This window comes from Chanodichthys erythropterus, chromosome 23, assembly GCF_024489055.1.
Source record: "Chanodichthys erythropterus isolate Z2021 chromosome 23, ASM2448905v1, whole genome shotgun sequence".
Lineage (NCBI taxonomy): Eukaryota > Metazoa > Chordata > Actinopteri > Cypriniformes > Xenocyprididae > Chanodichthys > Chanodichthys erythropterus.
The window spans coordinates 19,842,674-19,865,514 of NC_090243.1; the positions used below are offsets into that span (position 1 = coordinate 19,842,674).

The following is a 22,841-nucleotide window of genomic DNA, read 5'->3' on the forward strand; positions in this document are numbered from 1 at the left end:
CTCAGGTTAAATTTTAACAAAATGCATTCAAAATGAACTTGCGTTGAAACTGTCACTCAGAACGGCTGATGGCACCTGAAGTTAACAAACAGAACCACTGAAGGAAAGAGGAACAAACATTTGAAGTCACCATTATGGTGATCATTATTCCCAGTTGGGCTCTTCACTCTTGACTTCTTATGTTAGCTTTTTCTGTGGCTGATTTAATGGCACTTTTATGGCAGTTGAAGATGTTGTACCAAAATAACATTATATAATATTTCTTGTATTTAATGCTGATCTCATTATGAAGTAGCTTATGTATTAAGTAACTTCACTGATCAAATAAAAAAGTCTAATCACTGATCAGAAGGTAGTTTTGTTGATACAATTAAACATTATGCATTGCCGTCAACATTGTGGTACTATTGGCTGATTTTCAGCACTATTGTGCCAATCATATATTCAGAAAACTTTGTGAGCAGTATTTTATTAACTACAGTGTTATCAAGACACAGACATCAACAATCAGCGAGTGAAATGCAACAATGGTGACATACTTCACGCCAGCATATGAAACTCAATCATGGCTCCCAGCATGCACTATGGCACAAAAAATTGCAATTGCAAACTGATCAGAATTAATACCTGCCATTTACAAGCAGAATCATTGAAGGAAAGAAACACAAGAACTACAACTGACTTCAGCCACAGCTTTAGATGAAATCAACTGAAGATAAAAGAAATTAAAATTAAATCTCTGAAGATCTGATTAAACATCTCCACAAACAGCATTACCAGCTTCACTTATCACTAACCAGACTGACTTTATTTCTGACATACTGAAACAAGAAACATCTCAACAAAAGTAAAGGGTCAAGAGCTCAACTAAAGCAAATGCTGATCTTCCTGATGGTGACCTCAAACCAAACATTTTCAATAAGACATAAACATCTAAACCTCTGGTAATTCTCAATAAGAACTTCTGTAGACATGTGACAGAAATAAAGTCAGTCTGGTTAGTAATAAGTGAAGCTTGTAATGCTGTTTGTGGAGTTGTTTAATCAGATCTTGAGTGATTTAATGTCTTTTATCTTCAATTGATTTAATCTAAGGCTGTGGCTGAAGTCAGTTGTAGTTCTTGTGTTTCTATATTTTCTTCAGTGATTCTGCTTGTTAACAGCACATGTTCATCATTAAAGCTTAATAATCCCTTAATGAATCACTTAATTCATTAACTGTTAGGGTTGGAGCTAAACTCTGCAGGAATGTGGATCCCGAGGTCCGGAGTTGAGGACCCCTGCACTAGCGGGAAGCTTCCCAACCAACACAGCCCTGTGTGGCCTAGAAGGGTTTGACCTGCTGTATAACTGGGGCACCGTCAGTTTTGTCTGCAGTTTCCATGGAGGCCCCACATGGGTTAGCCCAGATGAAATGAACACTGCTCAGTGTGCACATTACAGGCTGTTAAATGTAACACAGAATCAGTGTAGGATTTAATGAGATAATTAAGAAATGATTGTGCTTTATTGAAGATAGCTGCTGTTAACAAGCAGAATCAACAAAGGACAGAGAAACAAGAACCACAACTGACTTCAGCCACAGCCTTAGATAAGATCAACTGAAGATAAAATAATTCATTAAATCTCTCAAGATCTCAGCAGATCTGTTTTAAATCTACAGAAGCTTGCTTAACAGAGGTTTTTTTGTTGTTGTTGAAATTTTATTGAAATTTGTTTGGGTTTTTGATATCACCATCACGGTAATCAGTGTTCCCTTTCGATACTCTCACTCATACTGCGTATGGGGAAAAGCTCCTTTTTCCTCCTTGCTGAAGCCTTTTACAATAGCGCAGTGAAAACTGCACGTCTATTGGCTCAAAGGAATGAAACTCTTTGAGCCAATGACGGTGCGGCATAGTCGCGCGAGCCAATGGCGAAATAGCGCGCCAACAAGCCTGCCAAAACGGGCGTGGCTTATGGTTATATAAGCCGGCGTTTCGCCGTTGGATTCAGTTCTCTCTCCTTCAGCGACGATCTACGCTTCGCTGGATCCTGCTGATCGCCTTCACCGCTGGAACGAGCTCTCTACGCCGTGGAAGAGGCCCCGCAGAGGACAGCTGAATCCGCCACCTGCTCCCGCCAGCGCCGCCGAAGACTGCCGCCCAGAGCGCTGCTCTCGCTGCCCGCCGCGAGCTTCTGGTTTCGCTTTCAGCGAGTCTCCTGCTGCCATCCGGCGAGCGTTTTCCAACGCACCAACGCGGTTCACCGCTGCTGCTTCAGAGCTTCCGTTCGCGGTCTATACCGCTCTAAAAGAGCCCCCCCAAGCGCCGTTTTTACGGCGGCGGTGTCCCAGTATGCCGCGCCACGCCTGTGGCACCTGCAGAGCCCCTCTGCAGGACGACGACGGCCATGGTGAGTGCGTCGGATGTCTGGGCAAGCCCCACGCTGACGCCGCGCTCACTGGGACTTCATGCCCGCACTGCGAGTGCATGAGTCTCGCTTCTCTCCGCGCTCGGATCGCTTTCTTCACTGAAAGCGCTTCCGCCTCCCGCGCCTTCCCGTCTTCTTCCTCCCGTGAGCCGGCAAGGAAAAGACAGCGAGGCAGAGGAGTTCAGCGCTCAGAGATGGGAGAGCTTACGCCGGCCCAGCGCCCGCCGACCTCTCCCTCTTCTGTGAGAGAGCCGTCCCCTGTCCTCTTCGCACGCCCGGAGCAGCGTCCCTCAGTGGAAGCAAGTGACCTCATCTCCTTCGGCGGCTCGGAGGATGAGCAGCCCGACGACTCCATGTCGCTCGCGGCATCTGAAGCGGAGGAGTGGGTCGGCGACGAAGAGCCAGCCCCCCTGCCGTCACTAGAGCCCATTGACTCCAGGCCTGGATCGGACGCCGAGCTTGGAATGGGCCACACCTGAAGAGCCGACTCGCAGCAGGCTGGACGAGTGGTTTCTGCCGGGGCCCCGCCAGACCCCTCGCCAGCAATCTGCGCCCTTCTTCCCCGAGGTCCACTCAGAGCTCACGAAGTCCTGGCGCGCCCCTTACTCCGCCCGCCTTCGCACTTCTTCACCCGTGGCTCTCACCTCGGTTGACGGCTCCCGTGAGAAGGGCTACGAGCAGATGCCGCCGCTCGACGAAGCCGTGGCCGCTCACCTCTGCCCGCCCGCTGCCATGGGCTGGAAGAGCAAGAGGGCCCTTCCCTTTAAGCCCTGCCGTACGACCTCCGCCATTGCCGGCCGAGCGTACTCCTCCGCAGGGCAAGCGGCTTCAGCGCTCCACTCAATGGCCGTCCTCCAGGTCTTCCAGGCCAAACTCCTCCGCTCCCTGGACGAGTCTGGAATCGACGCGCCGGCCTTCCGTGACCTCCGCAGCGCCACAGACCTGGCCCTGCGCGCCACGAAGACCACGGCCCAGGCCATAGGCAGGTCCATGGCCAACCTGGTTGTGTTGGAGCGCCATCTCTGGCTTAACCTCACAGAGATCAAAGACGCAGACAAGATGGCCTTCTTAGATGCCCCTGTCTCGCCCTTAGGTCTCTTCGGGTCAGCCGTGGAGGGGTTCACTGAGCGCTTCTCGGCCGCGCAGAAATCGTCCCAGGCAATGCGACATTTCTTGCCGAAACGCTCCAGCTCTTCTTCTGCTGCAAGTCGGTCCAAACCTGCACCGACCCAGCCTCAGAGCAAGCCTGCCCCTTCCGCATCACAGCCAGCGCCACCCAAGGAGCAGCGCCTACGGGCCCGCCCAGCGAAACGCTCCACGCTCCCGAGACGCCAGGGTCCCCGCCCTAAGATAGTGCTGGACCCAACGCCTCCGGCGTCTTCCTGATCACGCAGGAAGAAAGAGGATGGGGTTAGGTCTCGCCACGGCCGGACCGCCCCAAAAGCTCTCTCGCTTACATTCCCTACCACCTCGCTTAGCTCCGGGTGCTGGAATTCATCGGGTTATGTCCCCTGGGCCCACAATGACTGCGCCCACACAAACCGCCGTTCTAATGGCGAACCCAATATTTTTACATTACCAAAAAGAGAGCAAATTTCCTCATCCTATAACGACGGTGCAAAGACCCCTGCACAGCGGTCTGTCACCGGACGCTATTCAACCCCTGGCCACACGGGTCGAGGCCTGGCAAGCCATCCCCGGAGTGTCACAGTGGGTCATCGGGACTATATCCAATGGCTACTCCCTACAGTTCGCCTGCAGGCCGCCGCGCTTCAGCGGTGTGGTCACCACTTCGGTCAAAACGGACGATGCTCATGTCCTCCGCGCAGAAGTGACGTCTCTGCTACAGAAGGGAGCCATAGAAATCGTTCCCCCCGACTCCCCAACTTTGTTGTCCCCAAGAAAGATGGCGGTCTCAGACCCATCTTAGACTTAAGACTTCTGAACCTCTCCCTCATGAGACGGAAGTTCAGAATGTTGACATTGAAGCAGATCCTCGTGCAAATACGCCCCGGGGACTGGTTCTTCTCACTGGACCTGAAGGATGCGTACTTCCACATCCAAATAGCCCCTCGCCACAGGCCTTTCTTGAGATTCGCCTTCGAGGGTGTGGCTTATCAATACAAGGTCCTGCCCTTCGGGCTGTCTCTAGCTCCCCGCATGTTTACCAAGTGCATGGACTCGGCGCTTCTCCCTCTAAGGCAGATGGGGATCCGAGTTTTCAATTACCTCGACGACTGGCTCGTACTGGCCCAGTCTCGTACCGAGCTAGAATACCACAGATCCGTGCTCCTCAGCCACCTTCAGTGCCTGGGACTCAGGGTCAATTTTGCCAAGAGCTCACTGCTCCCCAGCCAGCGTATCACGTTCCTGGGCGCAGTCTTCGACTCAGTCCGCATGAGGGCTGTAGTCTCTCCAGAGCGCGCTCTGATGATTCAGAAGCTCTCGGCATCAGTCAGGAACAATGCCCGTCACCCTCTGAAGACTTTCCAGAGGATGTTAGGGCTGATGGCTTCCGCCTCCCCAGTACTGCAGCTCGGCCTCCTACGAATGCGGCCTCTGCAACACTGGCTGAAACTCAGGGTTCCAATACATGCTTGGCGGCACAGCCGCTTCCTTATCAGGGTCAATCAGGCCTGCGTTACAGCCCTGAGACCTTGGACGAACCCCAGCTGGTTCAAGCATGGAGTCCCCCTTCAGGCGGTAACAAGAAGGAAGGTGCTTTCGACGGACGCCTCCAACACGGGTTGGGGCACCGTTTTCGAGGGCAGACCAGCCTTCGGCTCGTGGACTCGCGATCAGAGCCATCTGCACATCAACTGCCTCGAGATGCTGGCAGTAGAGCATGCCCTGAACTCTTTTCAGGTGTTCCTGAAAGGACACCACGTCCTAGTCCAGTCGGACAGCATGACGGTCGTGTCGTATATAAACCACCAAGGAGGCCTTTCGTCCAGCCGCCTTTGCGCCCTGACAAAGCGCCTCCTCGAATGGGCAACACCCAGGTTGCAGTCGCTCAAAGCGACACACATTCCTGGCAAGTCGAACCTTGGGGCAGACATGCTATCGCGGAGCAACGTCCCCTCAGATGAGTGGATGCTCCACCCTCAAACGGTACGAAAGATTTGGGAGATCTTCGGGAAGGCAGAGGTCGACCTCTTCGCCTCAGAAGACAACTCTCACTGCCCAACCTTCTTTTCAAAACAGACGGATGCCCTGGCCCAGACCTGGCCCAGGCTCCTCCTTTATGCTTTTCCCCCGATTGCAATGATCCCTTGCGTGATCAGACGAATCAGGGAGGACAAACACAGAGTCCTGCTGGTGGCCCCACTCTGGAGGACCCGAACCGGAAGCTGTTCAGGCTCTCCACAAGAGATCCATGGCCTATCCCCCTGAGAAGAGACCTCCTCTCTCAGGCGAACGGGACAATCTGGCACCCCCAGCCCCAGCTGTGGGCTCTGCACCTATGGTCCCTCGATGGGAGTCCCTTGCACGGGAACATTTTACATACCATTTCTCAGGCTAGAGCTCCGTCCACCAGGCGTCTCTACGCCCAGAAATGGTCTGTCTTTGTTGACTGGTGCTCAACGCGCAGCGTCGACCCTGTGGAGAGTGACGTATCCCAGATACTGTCTTTCCTCCAAGAGCGGCTGGATAGCGGTCTCACCCCTTCCACGCTCAAAGTCTACGTTGCAGCCATTGGAGCGTTTCACGCACCTATCGCTGGCCAGACGATGGGCAGAAACGGCCTCGTTGTCCGTTTCCTAAGAGGCGCTAGGCGGCTTAATCCCCCTAGACCACTTACTGTTCCCTCTTGGGACCTTTCCACTGTCCTTGCAGCCCTCAAGGGTCCGCCCTTCGAGCCACTGCAGTCAACTGACCTTCGGCCCTTAACGCTTAAAACAGCTCTTCTACTTGCGCTAGCATCGGTTAAGCGCATCGGCGACCTGCAGGCCCTCTCTGTGAGCCCTGCATGCCTTGAGTTCGGGCCCAACGACTCCAAAGTCGTTCTAAAACCCAGACATGGTTATGTCCCCAAGGTGCTCTCAACCCCGTTCAGAGCCCAGGTTATTTCCCTCTCAGCGCTACCTCCTTCCACGGACGAGCAAGAGGTGCATTTACTCTGCCCCGTCAGGGCATTGAGAATCTATACTGAGCGGTCTCAGCCATTCAGGCAGTCAGACCAGCTCTTCATCTGCTTTGGCGGCCGCACCAAAGGGTCTCCGGTCTCAAAGCAACGCCTCTCGCATTGGATAGTCGACGCAATTGCTCTATGCTACTCCTCTATGGGCCTGGACTACCCCATAAGAGTAAGAGCCCACTCCACTAGAGGCATGGTCTAGTGGCGTTTCTCTCAAAGACATCTGTGAGGCGGCCGGCTGGTCCTCGCCGTCCACTTTTGTCAGATTTTATAACTTGGACATCCCGACCTTACATGCTCGGGTCCTCTCAGTGTGAAAAGACGCCCTCCCTGAGCACTGTCATCACACGCTCTCAGGGGCCCCCTGTGTCCAGGGTTCAACGGCTTTCAGCCCTTCACATATCCTCTGGGCCCCTCGGCGCTCAAGTTATGTTTTGTCGTTCCCTGTCGCGGCACGGCGTGATTGTATTCGTTCCCCATACGCAGTATGAGTGAGAGTATCGAAAGGGAACGTACTCGGTTACGTACGTAACCTCGGTTCCCTGAGATACGGGAACGAGTACTGCGTATTATGCCGTGCCCTGACACTGCGGCTTAGTATCGTCGCTTCAGTCGAGCTAAAACTGAATCCAACGGCGAAACGTCGGCTTATATAGCCATAAGCCACGCCCGTTTTGGCGGGCTTGTTGGCGCGCTATTTCGTCATTGGCTCAAAGAGTTTCATTCCTTTGAGCCAATAGACGTGCAGTTTTCACTGCGCTATTGTAAAAGGCTTCAGCAAGGAGGAAAAAGGAGCTTTTCCCCATACGCAGTACTCGTTCCCGTATCTCAGGGAACCGAGGTTACGTACGTAACCGAGTACGTTTTCTTTAGTCGGGTACTTTGACTTGATATTTTAATGTCAGAGTTTATTTGGCTGCTGTAATGTAGGAGTCTTGAACCTCAGCAAAGCATGTTGGGAAGACATGATGGAGCTGATCACGAGGCCTCGTTCCTCAAGAGCTCCCAGTGCTGATGTTTCTCCGGTCCAGACGAGCCGTATCCGAGCGTCCGGCAGGATTCACAGCAGTCACGTGATTTACAGCTCAATACTGAAGCAGTCTTTCAATGTGCTGCCATTGCTGTTCATTCAATAAAGCTTCTGAACGCGTTACATTTGTGTCGGACTGCATCATTGATCAGTGTGTCGTTCATTCAAAGTCCTGCACTAAAGTTTCAGCTGCTTTTGATTGATTGTAATAGTTGAGAACAGCTGCATTTAGCAGGAAATGTCAAATGAAGCTCTTGGGGTTTGAACATGGTCACTGGAGACGGAGCTGCTCTATTCTGAGAGGATCACAATCACTAAACCTGCCAATGCAAATGTGATTTTCACCTCAAACTCACAGTTTCACTCTTTGATTGGTTCAACGCTCTCAACTGGAACACTTTCACTTCTGCTCATGAGAAATGAGTTATGAGTAATACATTTAGAAACAGCTTTAGATGAAGGAGCTGCTTGAAAAACATCTGCATGTTACTGATACACCATGACTTTAGTGTAGTTTAATGTACAAATGTAGTTCCAAATGTAGTTAATGTAGTTCCTGTGTTTGTCCTCTGTGTGTCAGTAGTGTGTGAAAGTGTGTGAAAGTGTGTGAGCAGCTGCAGTATCAGTTCAGTCACTGTGACTCTGACTGACGGAGGTTTTTGTACGACTCTTTATCACTGTGTGAACACATTTTGACTGTTGATGACATGTACACTCTGACAGTAATAATGTCCAGCATCTTCAGTCTGGACTCCACTGATGGTCAGAGTGAAATCACTGTTAGATCCACTGCCACTGAATCTAGATGGAGTTCCTGACTGACGGGTGCTTGTTCCATAAATCAGGAGTTTAGGAGCTTCTCCAGATTTCTGTAAGTACCAGCTGAGACACTGTTTGCTATTACAACAACAGGCTGGATCACTGCTAGTTTTACAGGTCACAGTGACTGATTGTCCAGTTTGAGAGAGCAGCTCTGAGGGAGTTTGAGTCACTGTCACCTGACCAACAGATTCTGACAAGAGAGAAAGATTAGAAATCACAAACACTTTTACAACCATATATCTTCACAACACATAAAAATAACAAGTAAATAATGTCTGTAATCTTTACTGACACAAACCTCGACATAATACTGCCAGCGTCCAGATCAATATGGTGCTGAAAGTCATTTTTGTTGGTTGTAGGTTCAGTTCTAGTGAAAAACAGTTGTTGATCATGTTTGATGTTTGACAGAGTTATAAACACACAGAGCACTGAAGCGTATGTCGCTCATGTAAAACACTCTCTCTATGCAAACGCTTCAGCAGTGACAGGTTTAAGATGGTTTAATGTGGTTTCATTGAGATTTCACAAAACATTTCACATGTTAATATAATCCTTTATTGATAAAGCAACATCAGATGAACAAGAGCGCTGTTTAATCTGAATATCAGACCAACATCACGATTTCAAGTGTGATATTGCTTTTATACAACAGTTTAATGAACAGGAATCTATTATTGAGTATTTTACATTTTAGTAATTTATATTGTCAGTTTTTGTTCGGCTAACTGAAATATTTCCAAACGAAGCCAGAGAAGAACAAACTGCAGCGACTCTGAGAAACACAATAATTCCTGTTTTTAATCAGTTCAGTTAATGATCCATTGACTCACTCATAAAGTCAGTCTCTTGTCTCCATCTACTGGTGTAATGATGTAACTTGCAGAAAGAATCACTATAAAATCATCAGCACTAATGCTGCAGGTAAACACATCTGTCCTGTGATGATCTGTTTCTGTCACGAAACTCAACTCAAGCTTTATGTATCACTGGAGCCATATGTTTTAGGCATGAAACATGTCACCATTGTTGAGATTCGTATGCTGATTCTTGATATCTATGTGTATTCAGAGTGTCTGTTTTAAAAAAAAAAAATGAACAATTATTCATATTTTTCAAGTTATGATCACCAGGGATGAGTATCAAGAGATGCAGTCACAAGGCTACTGTTATCAATGATGTGTAGTTTTTAAAACATAGCCTATATAATCAGAAACTAGACTCTGAATGAGATCAGTAAATGAGAGTATTACATGTTGATTACATTCTTATCATCAAGCCAGCATCATCAGATCACATTTTCTTTTGCTGTTCTTGCCATTACAAACACAGTTAAAACAGCCAAAGAAAAAGTAACATTAAAAAGTCAAGAGTCAAACTGCTTAACTAAAGCAAGCACTAACAACCATAATGGTGACCTCAACCAGAACTTATTTTCAATAAGACATCAACATCTAAACCTCTGTTAATTCTCAATAAGAACTGCTGTAGACATCTGACAGAAATAAAGTCAGTCTGGTTAGTAATAAATGAAGCTGGTAATGCTGTTTGTAGAGATGTTCAATCAGATCTTGAGAGATTTAATGTCTTTTATCTTCAGTTGATTTCATCTGACTGAAATCAGTTATAGTTCTTGTGTTTCTCTTTCCTTCAGTGATTCTGCTTGTTAACAGCAGGTGTTCATCACTAATGCTCAATCATTACTTAATTAATCACATAATTATCTACTTTACTTCAACACTGATTCAGTGTTACCTTTTCAGCCTTAGTGTTTAATGTTCTGATGTCTGAGATTTTTAGGTCATCATTGTGCAGAAGAGTAGAGCCTGTGCTTCAGTCCAGCAAAGGAATGAAAGTTAGGGATGTTGTTTTGTCTTATTTAAAAGCGGTAACTGTATAGTTGTTGATGCAGTGATAGTTATATCAGCTCGTGTGTGCTGTTGTTGGCTAATGGTTAAGTGCAAGAGATGTACTTTTTGCAGAGAATGTTTCACAAAATTAATTCTAGAAAAATCTTCAAAGAAAATTAGGATATGAATTAGGATGTTTTTGTTTGGCAGACACTTTTGCCAGTCATTGACCGTTATTTTCATTAATGATAAATGTTTGTCGCCCTGTGCTGCCCTGCATTTCACTGTTTTTTAACGTTTATTTTTTAACAGTGCAGCGATGTGTGATGTGTGATGTGTGATGTGTATCAGTTCAGTCACTGTGACTCTGACTGACGGAGGTTTTTGTACGACTTTTTATCACTGTGTGAATGTTACATCACCCACACAACCACCATCAGAACCTTTTCTGCAATGAAGACTCAGACAGTAATAATGTCCAGCATCTTCAGTCTGGACTCCACTGATGGTCAGAGTGAAATCACTGTTAGATCCACTGCCACTGAATCTAGATGGAGTTCCTGTGTGGAGTATTTTTGCATAATAAATCAGAAGTTTAGGAGCTTCTCCAGGTTTCTGTAAGTGCCAGGCTAAACCTTCATTCCCATTATTCCATCTCTGCACATCACTCCTGGTTTTACAGTTGATGTTCACAGTTTGTCCTGGTTGAGCTGCTGTCATTGAGGGACTCTGAGTGACGGTGATCTGTCCTCTACACTCTGAAACACACAACAAGAAGAAAATCAACTCAAAACTTTGACAATATTCTTGAAGAAATGAATTGATATCAAACTTGTGCTCCACAAACCTTGAGCAAACGCTGTGAGAGTCCAGATGAAGATGATGATGAAGGTCATGTTGATGAAGATTGTTGTGTGTGTCAGTGATGAAGTGTTAAACTCACAGCACTATAAACACTCTCAGAGCACTGAAGCATCTGATCAATATGCAAATGAACTCATTCTGTATTTAAATGAGGCTCTAAATGAAGGTTCAGGAGTTACTTATAATGTTAATATGATTTTTACATCAAATAATTGTCATAATTTAGAAATAAATGGCTATTTCCACTCTGATTTTAGCGCTCTGATTGTTTACATGTGAAACCTTCTCGAATACTATCACTACATTTTTACTATTACAGCTGTCTAAATGAACGAATGGTGAAAAGTGTTGATTATTGCCTTATATTTCGATCTGTTCATCACAGGGAAGGTTGCAGTGATGAGAAACTGAGCAGATGACAGACAGTCTGTATGTAGATCAATATGCAAACACACTCCAGATCATTTACCTGAAGACAGCAGAAACACTGTTTTGTCATTTAGTATCTTTGCTAATAAATTTCTGTTGATCATTTTCAGAAACAGACACTCCTGATTGACTTCATGTTATTTTGGGTGGATCTTCTCCCTCTAAACACTGTTTTAATGATCAGTTTCATTCAGACTTTGATGCTGAGAGCATTTAATACCTGTGCTGCAGATTTGATATCATCATGATACTGTAGAACAGGTCAAAGGTCATCCAATAGAGAATGACCATCTAAATCTGGCTGAAGATTTCATTATAAAGCTGTTAATTAGATTTGGCAGAATTTAAATCACACATGTTTTGTAAATGTGATGAATGTAGTTCCCTTTCGTGGGAACTATCGACGCTACGTCGGATGACGTGATGGGAACCCTCTGTATTTTTGTGTTCGTGAAGCACCTCTGTATCCAACCAATGAAAAGACGCGACGTCAGAGGCGGGTGACGTCACGGATCAGGAAGCTATAAAGCACACCTGAACACAAAGCACGCCAGCTTCTGTTGTCTTCAGCAAGCGTTCTCTGTATCTTGTCTGTCTTATTTATTGTTGTCTGTCTGATATATATATATACATATTCACACAGTGATCTCTTCGTCCGAGGACAAGAGTTTCAAAGCACAAAAATAAGACAAAAAGCATTATGGCGGAAAAGCAGCAACAGTTTAAAAAGTGTACTCCTCCTTGTCCACGCTACATAGTGACAGGAGATTCACACGATATGTGTGTGAAATGCCTGGGGGTTGAGCATGCACAGGCGGCTCTCGAGGGAGCCGTCTGTGTACACTGCGATCAGCTCACCCTCAGAGTGCTGCGATCTCGCCGGGCGCTCTTTGAGGAGGGCGCCGAGGCGAGTGTTCCCCGCGGGTCTGGTCCCGCTGTTGCCGAGGCACAGCGAAGGCTGCACTCGTGGGGTTCACAGATGGATCTAGCAGAGGGGGAAGAGACGGGCACTGCCCTATCGCTTCCCTTACCTGCTAGACCCAGTGTCTCTCCTTTGGTGGCGGAAGCACGCGTAGCGGTTTCTTCCCCCCGAAGAGAGGCACCGATGCTTAACATATCTTCCTCCGAGGAGGTTGATGTGGAGAGCGTCGATGAGGAACCGCCATCCTCATCCCCTGCTTATGAGGAGCTATTAGAGGTAGTGACCAGGGCAGTAGAAAAGTTAAAAATCGACTGGCCCGCGGAAAAAGCTGAAAATAAACCAAAAAGTAAGCTTGATGAAAGGTTTCTTCCCGCGCGGTCACTACCTCAGCGCCGGGGTCTGCCGTTTTCCCGACCTCCACACCGAGGTGTCGAGGTCGTGGAAGAGGCCAGTACAATACAGACTGTACAGCCCGCAGACGTCACTATATAGCAATATAGTTGGGCTGAAACGTCACGGCTATGGGGCGATGCCTCGGGTCGAGGAGACGCTCGCGAGCCATCTCTCACCCGAGCCCACATCGTCCCTTAAGACCCCGACGCTGCCCACCAAGCCCCTAAAGACAACTTCCAGCTTGGTGGGCAAGGCTTATTCGGCGGCAGGTCAGGCGGCGGCATGCCTTCATACCATGTCTATCTTACAGGCATACCAAGCCGACCTGCTGGGGGAAATTGATGACACTGGGGAAGCGTCCTTTGAGGCTATTCACGAGCTCAGAAAGGCAACAGATTTAGCTCTCCAGGCCACCAAGGAGACGGCCAAATCCATCGGCCGCTCTATGGCAGCCCTGGTGGCCACGGAGAGGCATCTCTGGCTCAACCTCTCAGACATCAAGGAGAGAGATAAAAATGTTCTCATGGACGCGCCGCTGTCTCCTGATGGCCTGTTCGGCGACGCAGTGTCAACTGTCGTCGACAGGTTTCAGGAGACACGAAAGCAGACAGCGGCATTTTCTAAAATTATTCCCCGCCGCTCTCATCCCCCCGAGGCTGCTGGGCGGGAGCAGCCTCGGCCGACAGCCAGCTCCTCAGCACACAGGGTGCAACAAAGAGCCAGTGTCGCCTCCCGCGCTCCCCCACAAAGATTTGGGGGGCCGGGGCGGGTGGCACAGGCGAAGCCTTCCGGAGGTAGGACGGATCTGAGGACCGTCATTATCTCCCGGAAGGCTTCAAAGAAGAGGTCCTGACCTTTATAGTGCAGGATCTCTCGAGGGCAGCCCCTCCGGGGGGATTCGGATATCGGGTCCCTCCCGGTGCCCTCAGGGGACCGTCCTGTCAACCCTGCCACCCAGCGTGCGTCAGGGCACAGCGGTCTCCGCCGATCCTCCGAGGAGGGTTGGCCAGCACGTGATTCGCCTGTCTGCCGGTGCGCCGCGTCAGATGGACGAGCCAAGTGCTCAAAAAACACCAGAGACCAGTCTCGAGAGACTGGTTCCCTTAGTAGAATATTTGGAAGAGTGGAAAAATCTCCCGAATGTTTCGAAGTGGGTACTGCTCATGGTAGAACAGGGCTACAGAATTCAGTTCGGTTCACGACCGCCCAAGTTCAATGGGGTGCTTCCTACGGTGGTAACCCCAGAGCAGTCTCTGGTGATGGAGCAAGAAGTAACGACGCTTTTGCAAAAAGGGGCTATAGAAAGGGTTTCCCCTCCCAGCAAAATGTCGGGCTTTTACAGCCGCTACTTCATTGTTCCGAAGAAGGATGGAGGGTTGCGTCCGATCATAGATTTACGTGTGTTAAATCGATCAGTAAGGAAGTTGAAGTTCAAAATGCTTACACTCAGACAGATCATCCCTCAGATCAGGTCCGAGGACTGGTTTGTAGCGATAGATCTGAAAGACGCATACTTTCATGTATCCATCCATCCTTCACACAGGAAGTTCCTCAGGTTTGCTTTCGGGGGCGAAGCTTACCAATACAGGGTTCTTCCGTTCGGCCTATCCCTCTCACCCCGCACGTTCACGAAGTGCGTGGATGCAGCGCTGGCTCCGCTGAGACTCCAGGGCATCCGCGTGCTGAACTATATCGACGATTGGTTGATACTAGCTCAAACAGAACAATTGGCAGTTCAACATCGAGATGTTGTTCTGTCGCACATGAAAAGGCTTGGGCTGAGGCTCAACGCCAAAAAGAGTGTGCTGGTCCCAAGTCAGGTTGCAAACTATTTAGGTGTAATCTGGGATTCCACCACGATGCAGGCGCAGTTGTCCCCTGCTCGTGTGAGTTCCATTCTCGGGGCCGTGAAAGGGGTGAAATTAGGCCAGTCACTCACTGTAAAACAGTGTCAGAGACTGTTGGGTTTGATGGCAGCTGCGTCCAACGTCATTACTTTTGGCCTCCTGCACATGAGACCCTTACAGTGGTGGCTCAGGACCAAGGGGTTTTCCCCGAGGGGAAATCCTTTTCGCATGATCAAAGTCACGCGGCGATGCCTTCGTGCTCTGGTCATGTGGAAGAAGCCTTGGTTCCTAACCCAGGGACCCGTGCTGGGGACTTCTGGTCGTCGTGTAATGCTTACGACAGATGCTTCCCTCACGGGCTGGGGGCGATCATGAGTGGTCGCTCGGCTCAGGGTCTTTGGGAGGACCATCAGCTCTCCTGGCACATAAATCGGCTGGAGATGATGGCGGTGCTTCTTGCACTGAAACACTTCCTCCCCGACCTGAGAGACCATCATGTGCTGGTCCGAACGGACAACACTACGGTGGTCTCGTATATCAACCATCAGGGGGGTTTGCGGTCTCGCCCATTATCAAAGTTGGCCAGTCGCATCCTCCTCTGGTCCCAGGGAAAGCTCCTCTCGCTGAGAGCAGCCTACATCCCCGGGCGGTTGAATGTGGGAGCGGACGCCCTGTCGAGGCAGGGCGCGAGATCGGGGAATGGAAACTCCACACCAAGGTGGTGGAGTTAATATGGAAAACTTTCGGTCGAGCTCAAGTCGATCTTTTTGCCACAGAGGAGTCAGCTCAGTGTCCTCTGTGGTACTCACTTCAACACCCAGCACCTCTAGGGCTGGATGCCATGCTACAGACGTGGCCGAGGCTACGTCTGTATGCATTTCCCCCAGTCTCAATGCTCCCGGGAGTTCTGGAAAAGGTTCGCCAGGAGAAGGTCGACCTAATATTGGTGGCCCCTTACTGGCCGACCAGAATATGGTTTTCGGACATAATGTCTCTTCTGCACGGCTCTCCCTTAGAGCTTCCCCTCAGGCAGGATCTCCTGTCTCAAGTGGGCGGCACGATTCTCCATCCCCGCCCAGAAATGTGGAAACTGTGGGCCTGGCCCCTGAGGGGGCAAGGCTCATAGGATCTGGTCTCCCAACTGAGGTTGTGGAGACCATCCTTCATTCCAGAGCTCCCTCCACGAGGAAGTTGTACTTATACAAATGGAAATTGTTCTCTGTGTGGTGTGAACAACATAATTTGGACCCGGTCCATTCTTCAGTCTCAGACGTGCTTCGGTTCCTTCAGGAAAAGTTCTCGGAAGGTTTAACCCCTTCCACGCTGAAAGTATATGTGGCCGCTATTTCGGCTCATCATATTCCTGTAGGGGGCTCCTCGCTGGGTCGAGACCCTCTAGTAGTACGCTTCCTCCGTGGTGCACTCAGGTTGAGGCCTGTGGTGCGCACAAAGACCCCGACCTGGGACCTCACTATTGTGCTCCAAGGGCTGGCTGAGGCTCCCTTCGAGCCAATAGAGGAGGTGTCAGACAAATTCCTGACACTTAAAACCATCTTTCTCTTGGCCGTCTCTTCTTTGAAGAGAATTGGTGATTTACAAGCGCTGTCAATAGCTCCATCTTGTCTTGAGTTTGCGCCTGGTATGGTGAAAGCCTTTTTGCATACCAGGCCGGGCTATGTTCCAAAGGTTCCGACGAGGGTCCCAGGCCCCATTGTACTTGAGGCTTTCTGCCCGCCTCCTTTTGCAAACTTGGATCAGGAAAGGAAGAATCTGCTTTGCCCTGTAAGAGCGTTAGATGCGTATGTCCACAGAGCTGCCCTGTGGAGAAAAACAGAACAATTGTTTGTGTGTTATGGGTCCCCTAAGAAGGGGGGCCCAGCATCTAAACAGCGGATGAGCAAGTGGGTGGTCGAGGCCATCTCACTTGCATATGAGACGGTGGGGCGCCCGTGTCCTTTGATGGTGCGGGCTCACTCCACGAGAGGTATGGCCGCGTCCAGAGCTCTTCTATCTGGTGTCTCTATGGACGACATTTGTGGTGCGGCTGGATGGTCATCCCAGCACACCTTTATCAGATTTTACAATCTTCACCTTAATATCACTCCGGGGGCCAGGGTGCTACAAGATAGCAGCCAGACACTTGGAGAGACGGCGTAGTTGGGATTGCGTTCCCATCACGTCATCCGACGTAGCGTCGATAGTTCCCACGAAAGGGAACGTCTCGGGTTACGAGTGTAACCCTTGTTCCCTGAGTAAGGGAACGAGACGCTACGTCACGTGGCCGTATCTCCTGCATACCTGGTGCGCTTGCTTCAGACAACCTACAGAAGCTGGCGTGCTTTGTGTTCAGGTGTGCTTTATAGCTTCCTGATCCGTGACGTCACCCGCCTCTGACGTCGCGTCTTTTCATTGGTTGGATACAGAGGTGCTTCACGAACACAAAAATACAGAGGGTTCCCATCACGTCATCCGACGTAGCGTCTCGTTCCCTTACTCAGGGAACAAGGGTTACACTCGTAACCCGAGACGTTTTTGACTGATTATAAAATTTCCTCCTTCATGCAATAACAAGTATTTCATTTAAAGATGAATATTTAGTGTGTGTTTTCAGCTCAATCATGTTGATGTTGAGAAGAGCTGCTGTTGAGTCTCATATCAGTGTGTGTGAGTGTCGTTCGTCTCTTTCTCTGCTGGAGTTTGTGTTCATTTGAGTGTGATGGAGGTTTTTGTACGACGCTTTCACTAGAATGAAGCACTGTGGTGGACTTTCGGTGGACAAAAATGATAATTGTTTTAGTCTGTTGTTAAATGAACTCAATATTTCCAAACTCTTGACTGTATTTTCTCTTAATAAAGCGTCTCTGTCTGAGGAGTGAAAAGGTTTATATTTGTGGAAATGAAGTTTAAAGTTCTAGTGGACGAGACACACAATGTTTCCTTCATGATTTCTTTGTCCATCTTAAATTGTAGTGAATTCCTGCAGTTCTTGTGTTTCTTCACATCTGATCTTTGACTCTTTTAACCAAAGCGAGTTTCAGTGAAGTTGATCATGAAAATGACACTTCAAATCTATTACTGCAATATGACTTTCATCAAATTCTTCTCTAAAAACATTCAGATCAACTTATTGAAAGTTTAATGCTGATAAAGTGAATCAAGTACAAACATTATAGAGAAATAATAGTACTTCTGTTTCTAATCTGTTGTTTTGTTCAGACTCTTATTTGTCTTTTTCACTCTAAAAATGCTGCGTTTCTTTTAAGTTTCCATATAGACTGAAAGCTTGAGTTTTTGTGGCGATTCAAAACTTCATGATATTTTCATTTAAATTTATTTAAAGCTGCTGTCCGTATCTTTTTTTGGTTAAAATTTATCCCAAATCAATTACTGAGCAAGTACATAACCAATCAGTGTTGAAAACTATTCTTACATTAGCTCGATTCACAGCGGTAAGATTGTAATAATGTTTTGTGATTTGAGGTTCGGGTCAGTTTCTGTGGGAAATTGGAGTTTGCGTCATTACGTCACGTCTGTATTCATAAAGAAGGCTGGTAGTGCGATTTATTGTAAAACCTTTTTTTTCCTCAGTCGCTCAGAACAAAAGTGGCAGACATGTTACGTACTTGTTCAGATGACATTTTCCGTTGAAACTTCTTATTTTGAACAAACTTCCAAGACGTGAATCTGTAATTGTGAAGTAAGTGAAGATCCACACTGGTGCGGTGACTGACAGCCACACAAACACCTCAAAACATCAGATTCGTCCGCGCTGAGGAGCCGTGCCGACGCACAACCCATGTGAGGAAGATCATTCCACAAATAACTGCAATTGCAGGTTTCAAACAGAGATGGAGACAAAGAGGCAAACTTACAGACTGCAGCTTTAATAATTAATCAGCATATTTACCAGAATGTGAAATGAATTCTGAACATTTTCTCTTTTCATGTGTAGGAGTTTGTGAGCATTAATGTGTTGAAGGAATAATGATGGGATTTTCTTTGACTGTTTTCTTCATGTTGTTTCTCTCGCTGTTGGAGAATTTCTCCTAGTTTTCTCTTGAATCCCAGTGGAAAGCCACTGGTAACTGATTTCTCTGTGCTTCTCTCAGGCGTCACTCCTCCTAAAGTGAGCGTCCTGCCGCCCTCCAGCGCAGAGATCTCCTCTCTGAACACAGCGACACTGGTGTGTGTGGCCAACAAGGGCTTCCCGTCAGACTGGAGCCTGAGCTGAAGGTGGACGGGAGCAGCAGGTCTCAGGAGAGCAGCGCTGGGCTCCTGGAGAAGGACGGTCTGTACAGCTGGAGCAGCAGCCTGACTCTCTCTGAGGAGGAGTGGATGAAGAGCGTCTCGGTGAGCTGTGAGGACACACGGAGCGGCCAGTCTGCGTCCACTGGAGACACTGTGAGGAGACAGCAGTGTTCAGAGTAGATCTGATGACTATATGTGTGCTTTTTCACTCTTGATTTTATTACAATTCAGTCAATAAAACATAATTGTAACATTATGTCCTTTTTTGTGTCATTTTTGTTTCGGCTCTTTCATTGGATCAGGGCTTTAGCTCATATTTTATAACTAAACTTCACTCAGTGGAGCATGAAAACACCTGCAGATACATGATGAAACGAGATCTGCTCAATTCTCAGAGGAACACAATCACAAATGTGACGCAAATGAGTTTAACTCAGTTTCACTGTTTGACTTGATATTCTGAACCATATATATATGAAATAAAATAAAATGATATGATGTCAAGAGGATTGTAGCAATAATTAAATTAATAAGGAAAAAAAGGAGTTGATTTCCTGCCTTCAGAGACTGACTATAGCGTGAACCAATAACATTTCAGTGCGGCTGTGAAGGATCATTTCATTGGTTGATCTTCAGAACGAACATGCAGCCTCTTCATTGGGACAGAGCCATCAAATATGCTTGTTTCTTTCCTGAATGATTCAGTGTTTTGAACAAATCAGTTGATTAATAATTGATTGATTCACTCATAAAGTCAGTCTCTTGTCTCCATCTACTGGCGTAACGATGTAACTTGCAGAAAGAGTCTGTAAATCACCAGCACTAATGCTGCAGGTAAACACATCTGTCGTGTCCATGATGGAGGATCTGTTTCTGTCACAAGACTCGACTATGAACATCAGGACTTCTGAAATGAATTAAAATGGACATAAAGGTGGAGATGGAGTGATGGAGGGATGCAGGAAGAATATTCTCACTGGAGTGACGTAAGCTGCTGTTTATATATGCTGCTCTTGTGTTATGATTGACAGCTGAAGATGAATGAACATACATGCTTCTGTTTACAACTACATTTGCTGAAGTTTGTGATTGTGTTCAGTTTACAGTGATCTAAAGAAACCTTTCTGAGAGAATCTCTTTATGATTTAGTGTCTGTTGTTGAGTGTGTGTGAAAGTGTGTGAAAGTGTGTGAGCAGCTGCAGTATCAGTTCAGTCACTGTGACTCTGACTGACGGAGGTTTTTGTACGACTCTTTATCACTGTGTGATCACTGGACCACTGTGTAAACTCTGACAGTAATAATGTCCAGCATCTTCAGTCTGGACTCCACTGATGGTCAGAGTGAAATCACTGTTAGATCCACTGCCACTGAATCTAGATGGAGTTCCTGACTGGAGGGTGTTTACAAAATAAATCAGGAGTTTAGAAGCTTCTCCAGGTTTCTGTAAGTACCAGGCTAAACAATCATTCCCACTCCATCTGTACACATCTGTGCTGGTTTTACAGTTGATGTTCACAGTTTGTCCTGGTTGAGCTGCTGTCATTGAGGGACTCTGAGTGACGGTGATCTGTCCTCTACACTCTGAAACACACAACAAGAAGAAAATCAACTCAAAACTTTGACAATATACTTGAAGAAATGAATTGATATCAAACTTGTGCTCCACAAACCTTGAGCAAATGCTGTGAGAGTCCAGATGAAGATGATGATGAAGGTCATGTTGATGAAGATTGTTGTGTGTGTCAGTGATGAAGTGTTAAACTCACAGCACTATAAACACTCTCAGAGCACTGAAGCATCTGATCAATATGCAAACACACTCCAGATCATTTACCTGAAGACAGCAGAAACACTGTTTTGTCATTTAGTATCTTTGCTAATACATTTCTATTGATCATTTTCAGAAACAGACACTCCTGATTTACTTCATGTTATTTTGGGTGGATCTTCTCCCTCTAAACACTGTTTTAATGATCAGTTTCATTCAGACTTTGATGCTGAGAGCATTTAATACCTGTGCTGCAGATTTGATATCATCATGATACTGTAGAACAGGTCAAAGGTCATCCAATAGAGAATGACCATCTAAATCTGGCTAAAGATTTAATCATAAAGCCATTAATTAGATTAGGCAGAATTTAAATCACACATGTGTTTGTAAATGTGATGAATGTAGTTTTTGACTGATTATAAAATTTCCTCCTTCATGCAATAACAAGTATTTCTTTTAAAGATGAATATTTAGTGTGTGTTTTCAGCTCAATCATGTTGATGTTGAGAAGAGCTGCTGTTGAGTCTCATATCAGTGTGTGTGAGTGTCGTTCGTCTCTTTCTCTGCTGGAGTTTGTGTTCATTTGAGTGTGACGGAGGTTTTTGTACGACGCTTTCACTAGAATGAAGCACTGTGGTGGACTTTCGGTGGAGGAACTAAACTGACCATCAGTAAGTCTCTAAAATTCTCTAAAAATCTTTATATTTAATTGTTTTGTTTTTAGATTATTCAAACAAGCATTTTGCAAAAAGGTTTTAAAAATTAGGCCTATAAAATAGTTTGAAAAATAATTAACTACAAAATTTCATGGTGAAGTTATTTGTTTCATAGTTTCTTTAAATTTGTCTGCTGTTTCACAATTACATGTTTATATTCAGTGATATTTCATGATATTTATTTTATTTTTCATTGCAAGGCATATTTTATGTTGCTTTTAAATATTTATTTCTTTTTACAAGAGTAATTTCAGATATTATAATAACTAACATTCTTTTTTTTAATATATTGTTTGCAATATTTTTTAACATTTTCAATTATTTAATAAAATACATAATTGTGTCCATAATTCTGGGTAAATTTAATAATTTAGAAATTTTGTAATGCATGAAACAAAAGTTTGATGATACGGACAAAATAATTATAATTTTGTAGGCGTCATCATCAGACAGAGAGAAAGATTTGAAAAATTCATAATTTTATCTTACATTTGCTGATAATTATGATTGTGTCTTAAGTTAATAATGAAATGATCATTTAAATTTGTTTTCTACATATAAATCATCAGTTTGTGGACAATGTTTTTAAAATCAGTTTGAGATTAAACTGAACCTTATTCAGAAAAGATGAAATGACTGTAATATTTGCTGTATATCATGTCTGCTTCAGAGAACTGATTTATATTTATTCATATATCTTATACTTCATATATTTAGTAGCAGTGAATATTTTATTTGAACTGAGAATATTGAAATTTAAATGCAGGATCATTACTATGTGGTTTATGAAAGAAAGCAGTGATGTGGAATTTCTGTAAAGATGAAATGATTGTGATTTTTCCTCCATTACTGTGTGTGACATCTGACTAATTGATGATCTAAAGACGTTGGTGTTGTTTGTGTGTGTTTGTGCAGCTGGTCCCGCAGTGAAGCCCTCCGTGTCTCTGCTGCCGCCCTCTTCTCTGCAGATCTCTGGAGACTCAGCCGCACTGCTCTGCCTGCTCAGCTCTTACTCTCCACAGGGGGCGACGGTGAGCTGGACGCTGGACGGGTCAGAGGTCAGCGAGGGGGTTCAGACCAGCGCAGAGAGCGAGCGGGACGGACGCTACAGCCGCAGCAGCGTCCTGAGCCTCAGCAAAGCACGCTGGGAAGGCGCGGATCGCTTCGTCTGCAGAGTAAGACATGACGGAGCTGATCACGAGGCCTCGTTCCTCAAGAGCTCCCAGTGCTGATGTTTCTCCGGTCCAGACGAGCCGTATCCGAGCGTCCGGCAGGATTCGCAGCAGTCACGTGATTTACAGCTCAATACTGAAGCAGTCTTTCAATGTGCTGCCATTGCTGTTCATTCAATAAAGCTTCTGAACGCGTTACATTTGTGTCCGACTGCATCATTGATCAG

General features: G+C 46.6%; 1 protein-coding gene and 2 gene segments (V, D, J or C); 1 reads left to right on the forward strand and 2 right to left on the reverse strand.

Moving 5' to 3' along the window:
- Positions 1–8,141: 8,141 nt before the first annotated feature.
- On the reverse strand, positions 8,142–8,764 carry LOC137013606 (immunoglobulin kappa variable 4-1-like). The segment is given in 2 exon segments: positions 8,142–8,591; positions 8,700–8,764. Coding segments are annotated over 2 exon segments (387 nt in total).
- A 9,650-nt stretch (positions 8,765–18,414) lies between these two features.
- On the reverse strand, positions 18,415–21,391 carry LOC137013602 (uncharacterized). Its single transcript, XM_067377482.1, has 3 exons — positions 20,626–21,391; positions 20,407–20,536; positions 18,415–19,105 (listed from the first exon to the last, which is right to left on the reverse strand). The coding sequence occupies exons 1-3, from the start codon at positions 20,672–20,674 to the stop codon at positions 18,649–18,651; spliced, it is 636 nt and encodes a 211-aa protein (XP_067233583.1). The 5' UTR covers positions 20,675–21,391; the 3' UTR covers positions 18,415–18,648.
- On the forward strand, positions 19,571–22,804 carry LOC137013605 (Ig lambda-3 chain C region-like). The segment is given in 3 exon segments: positions 19,571–19,940; positions 21,349–21,397; positions 22,358–22,804. Coding segments are annotated over 3 exon segments (396 nt in total).
- Positions 22,805–22,841: the final 37 nt, after the last annotated feature.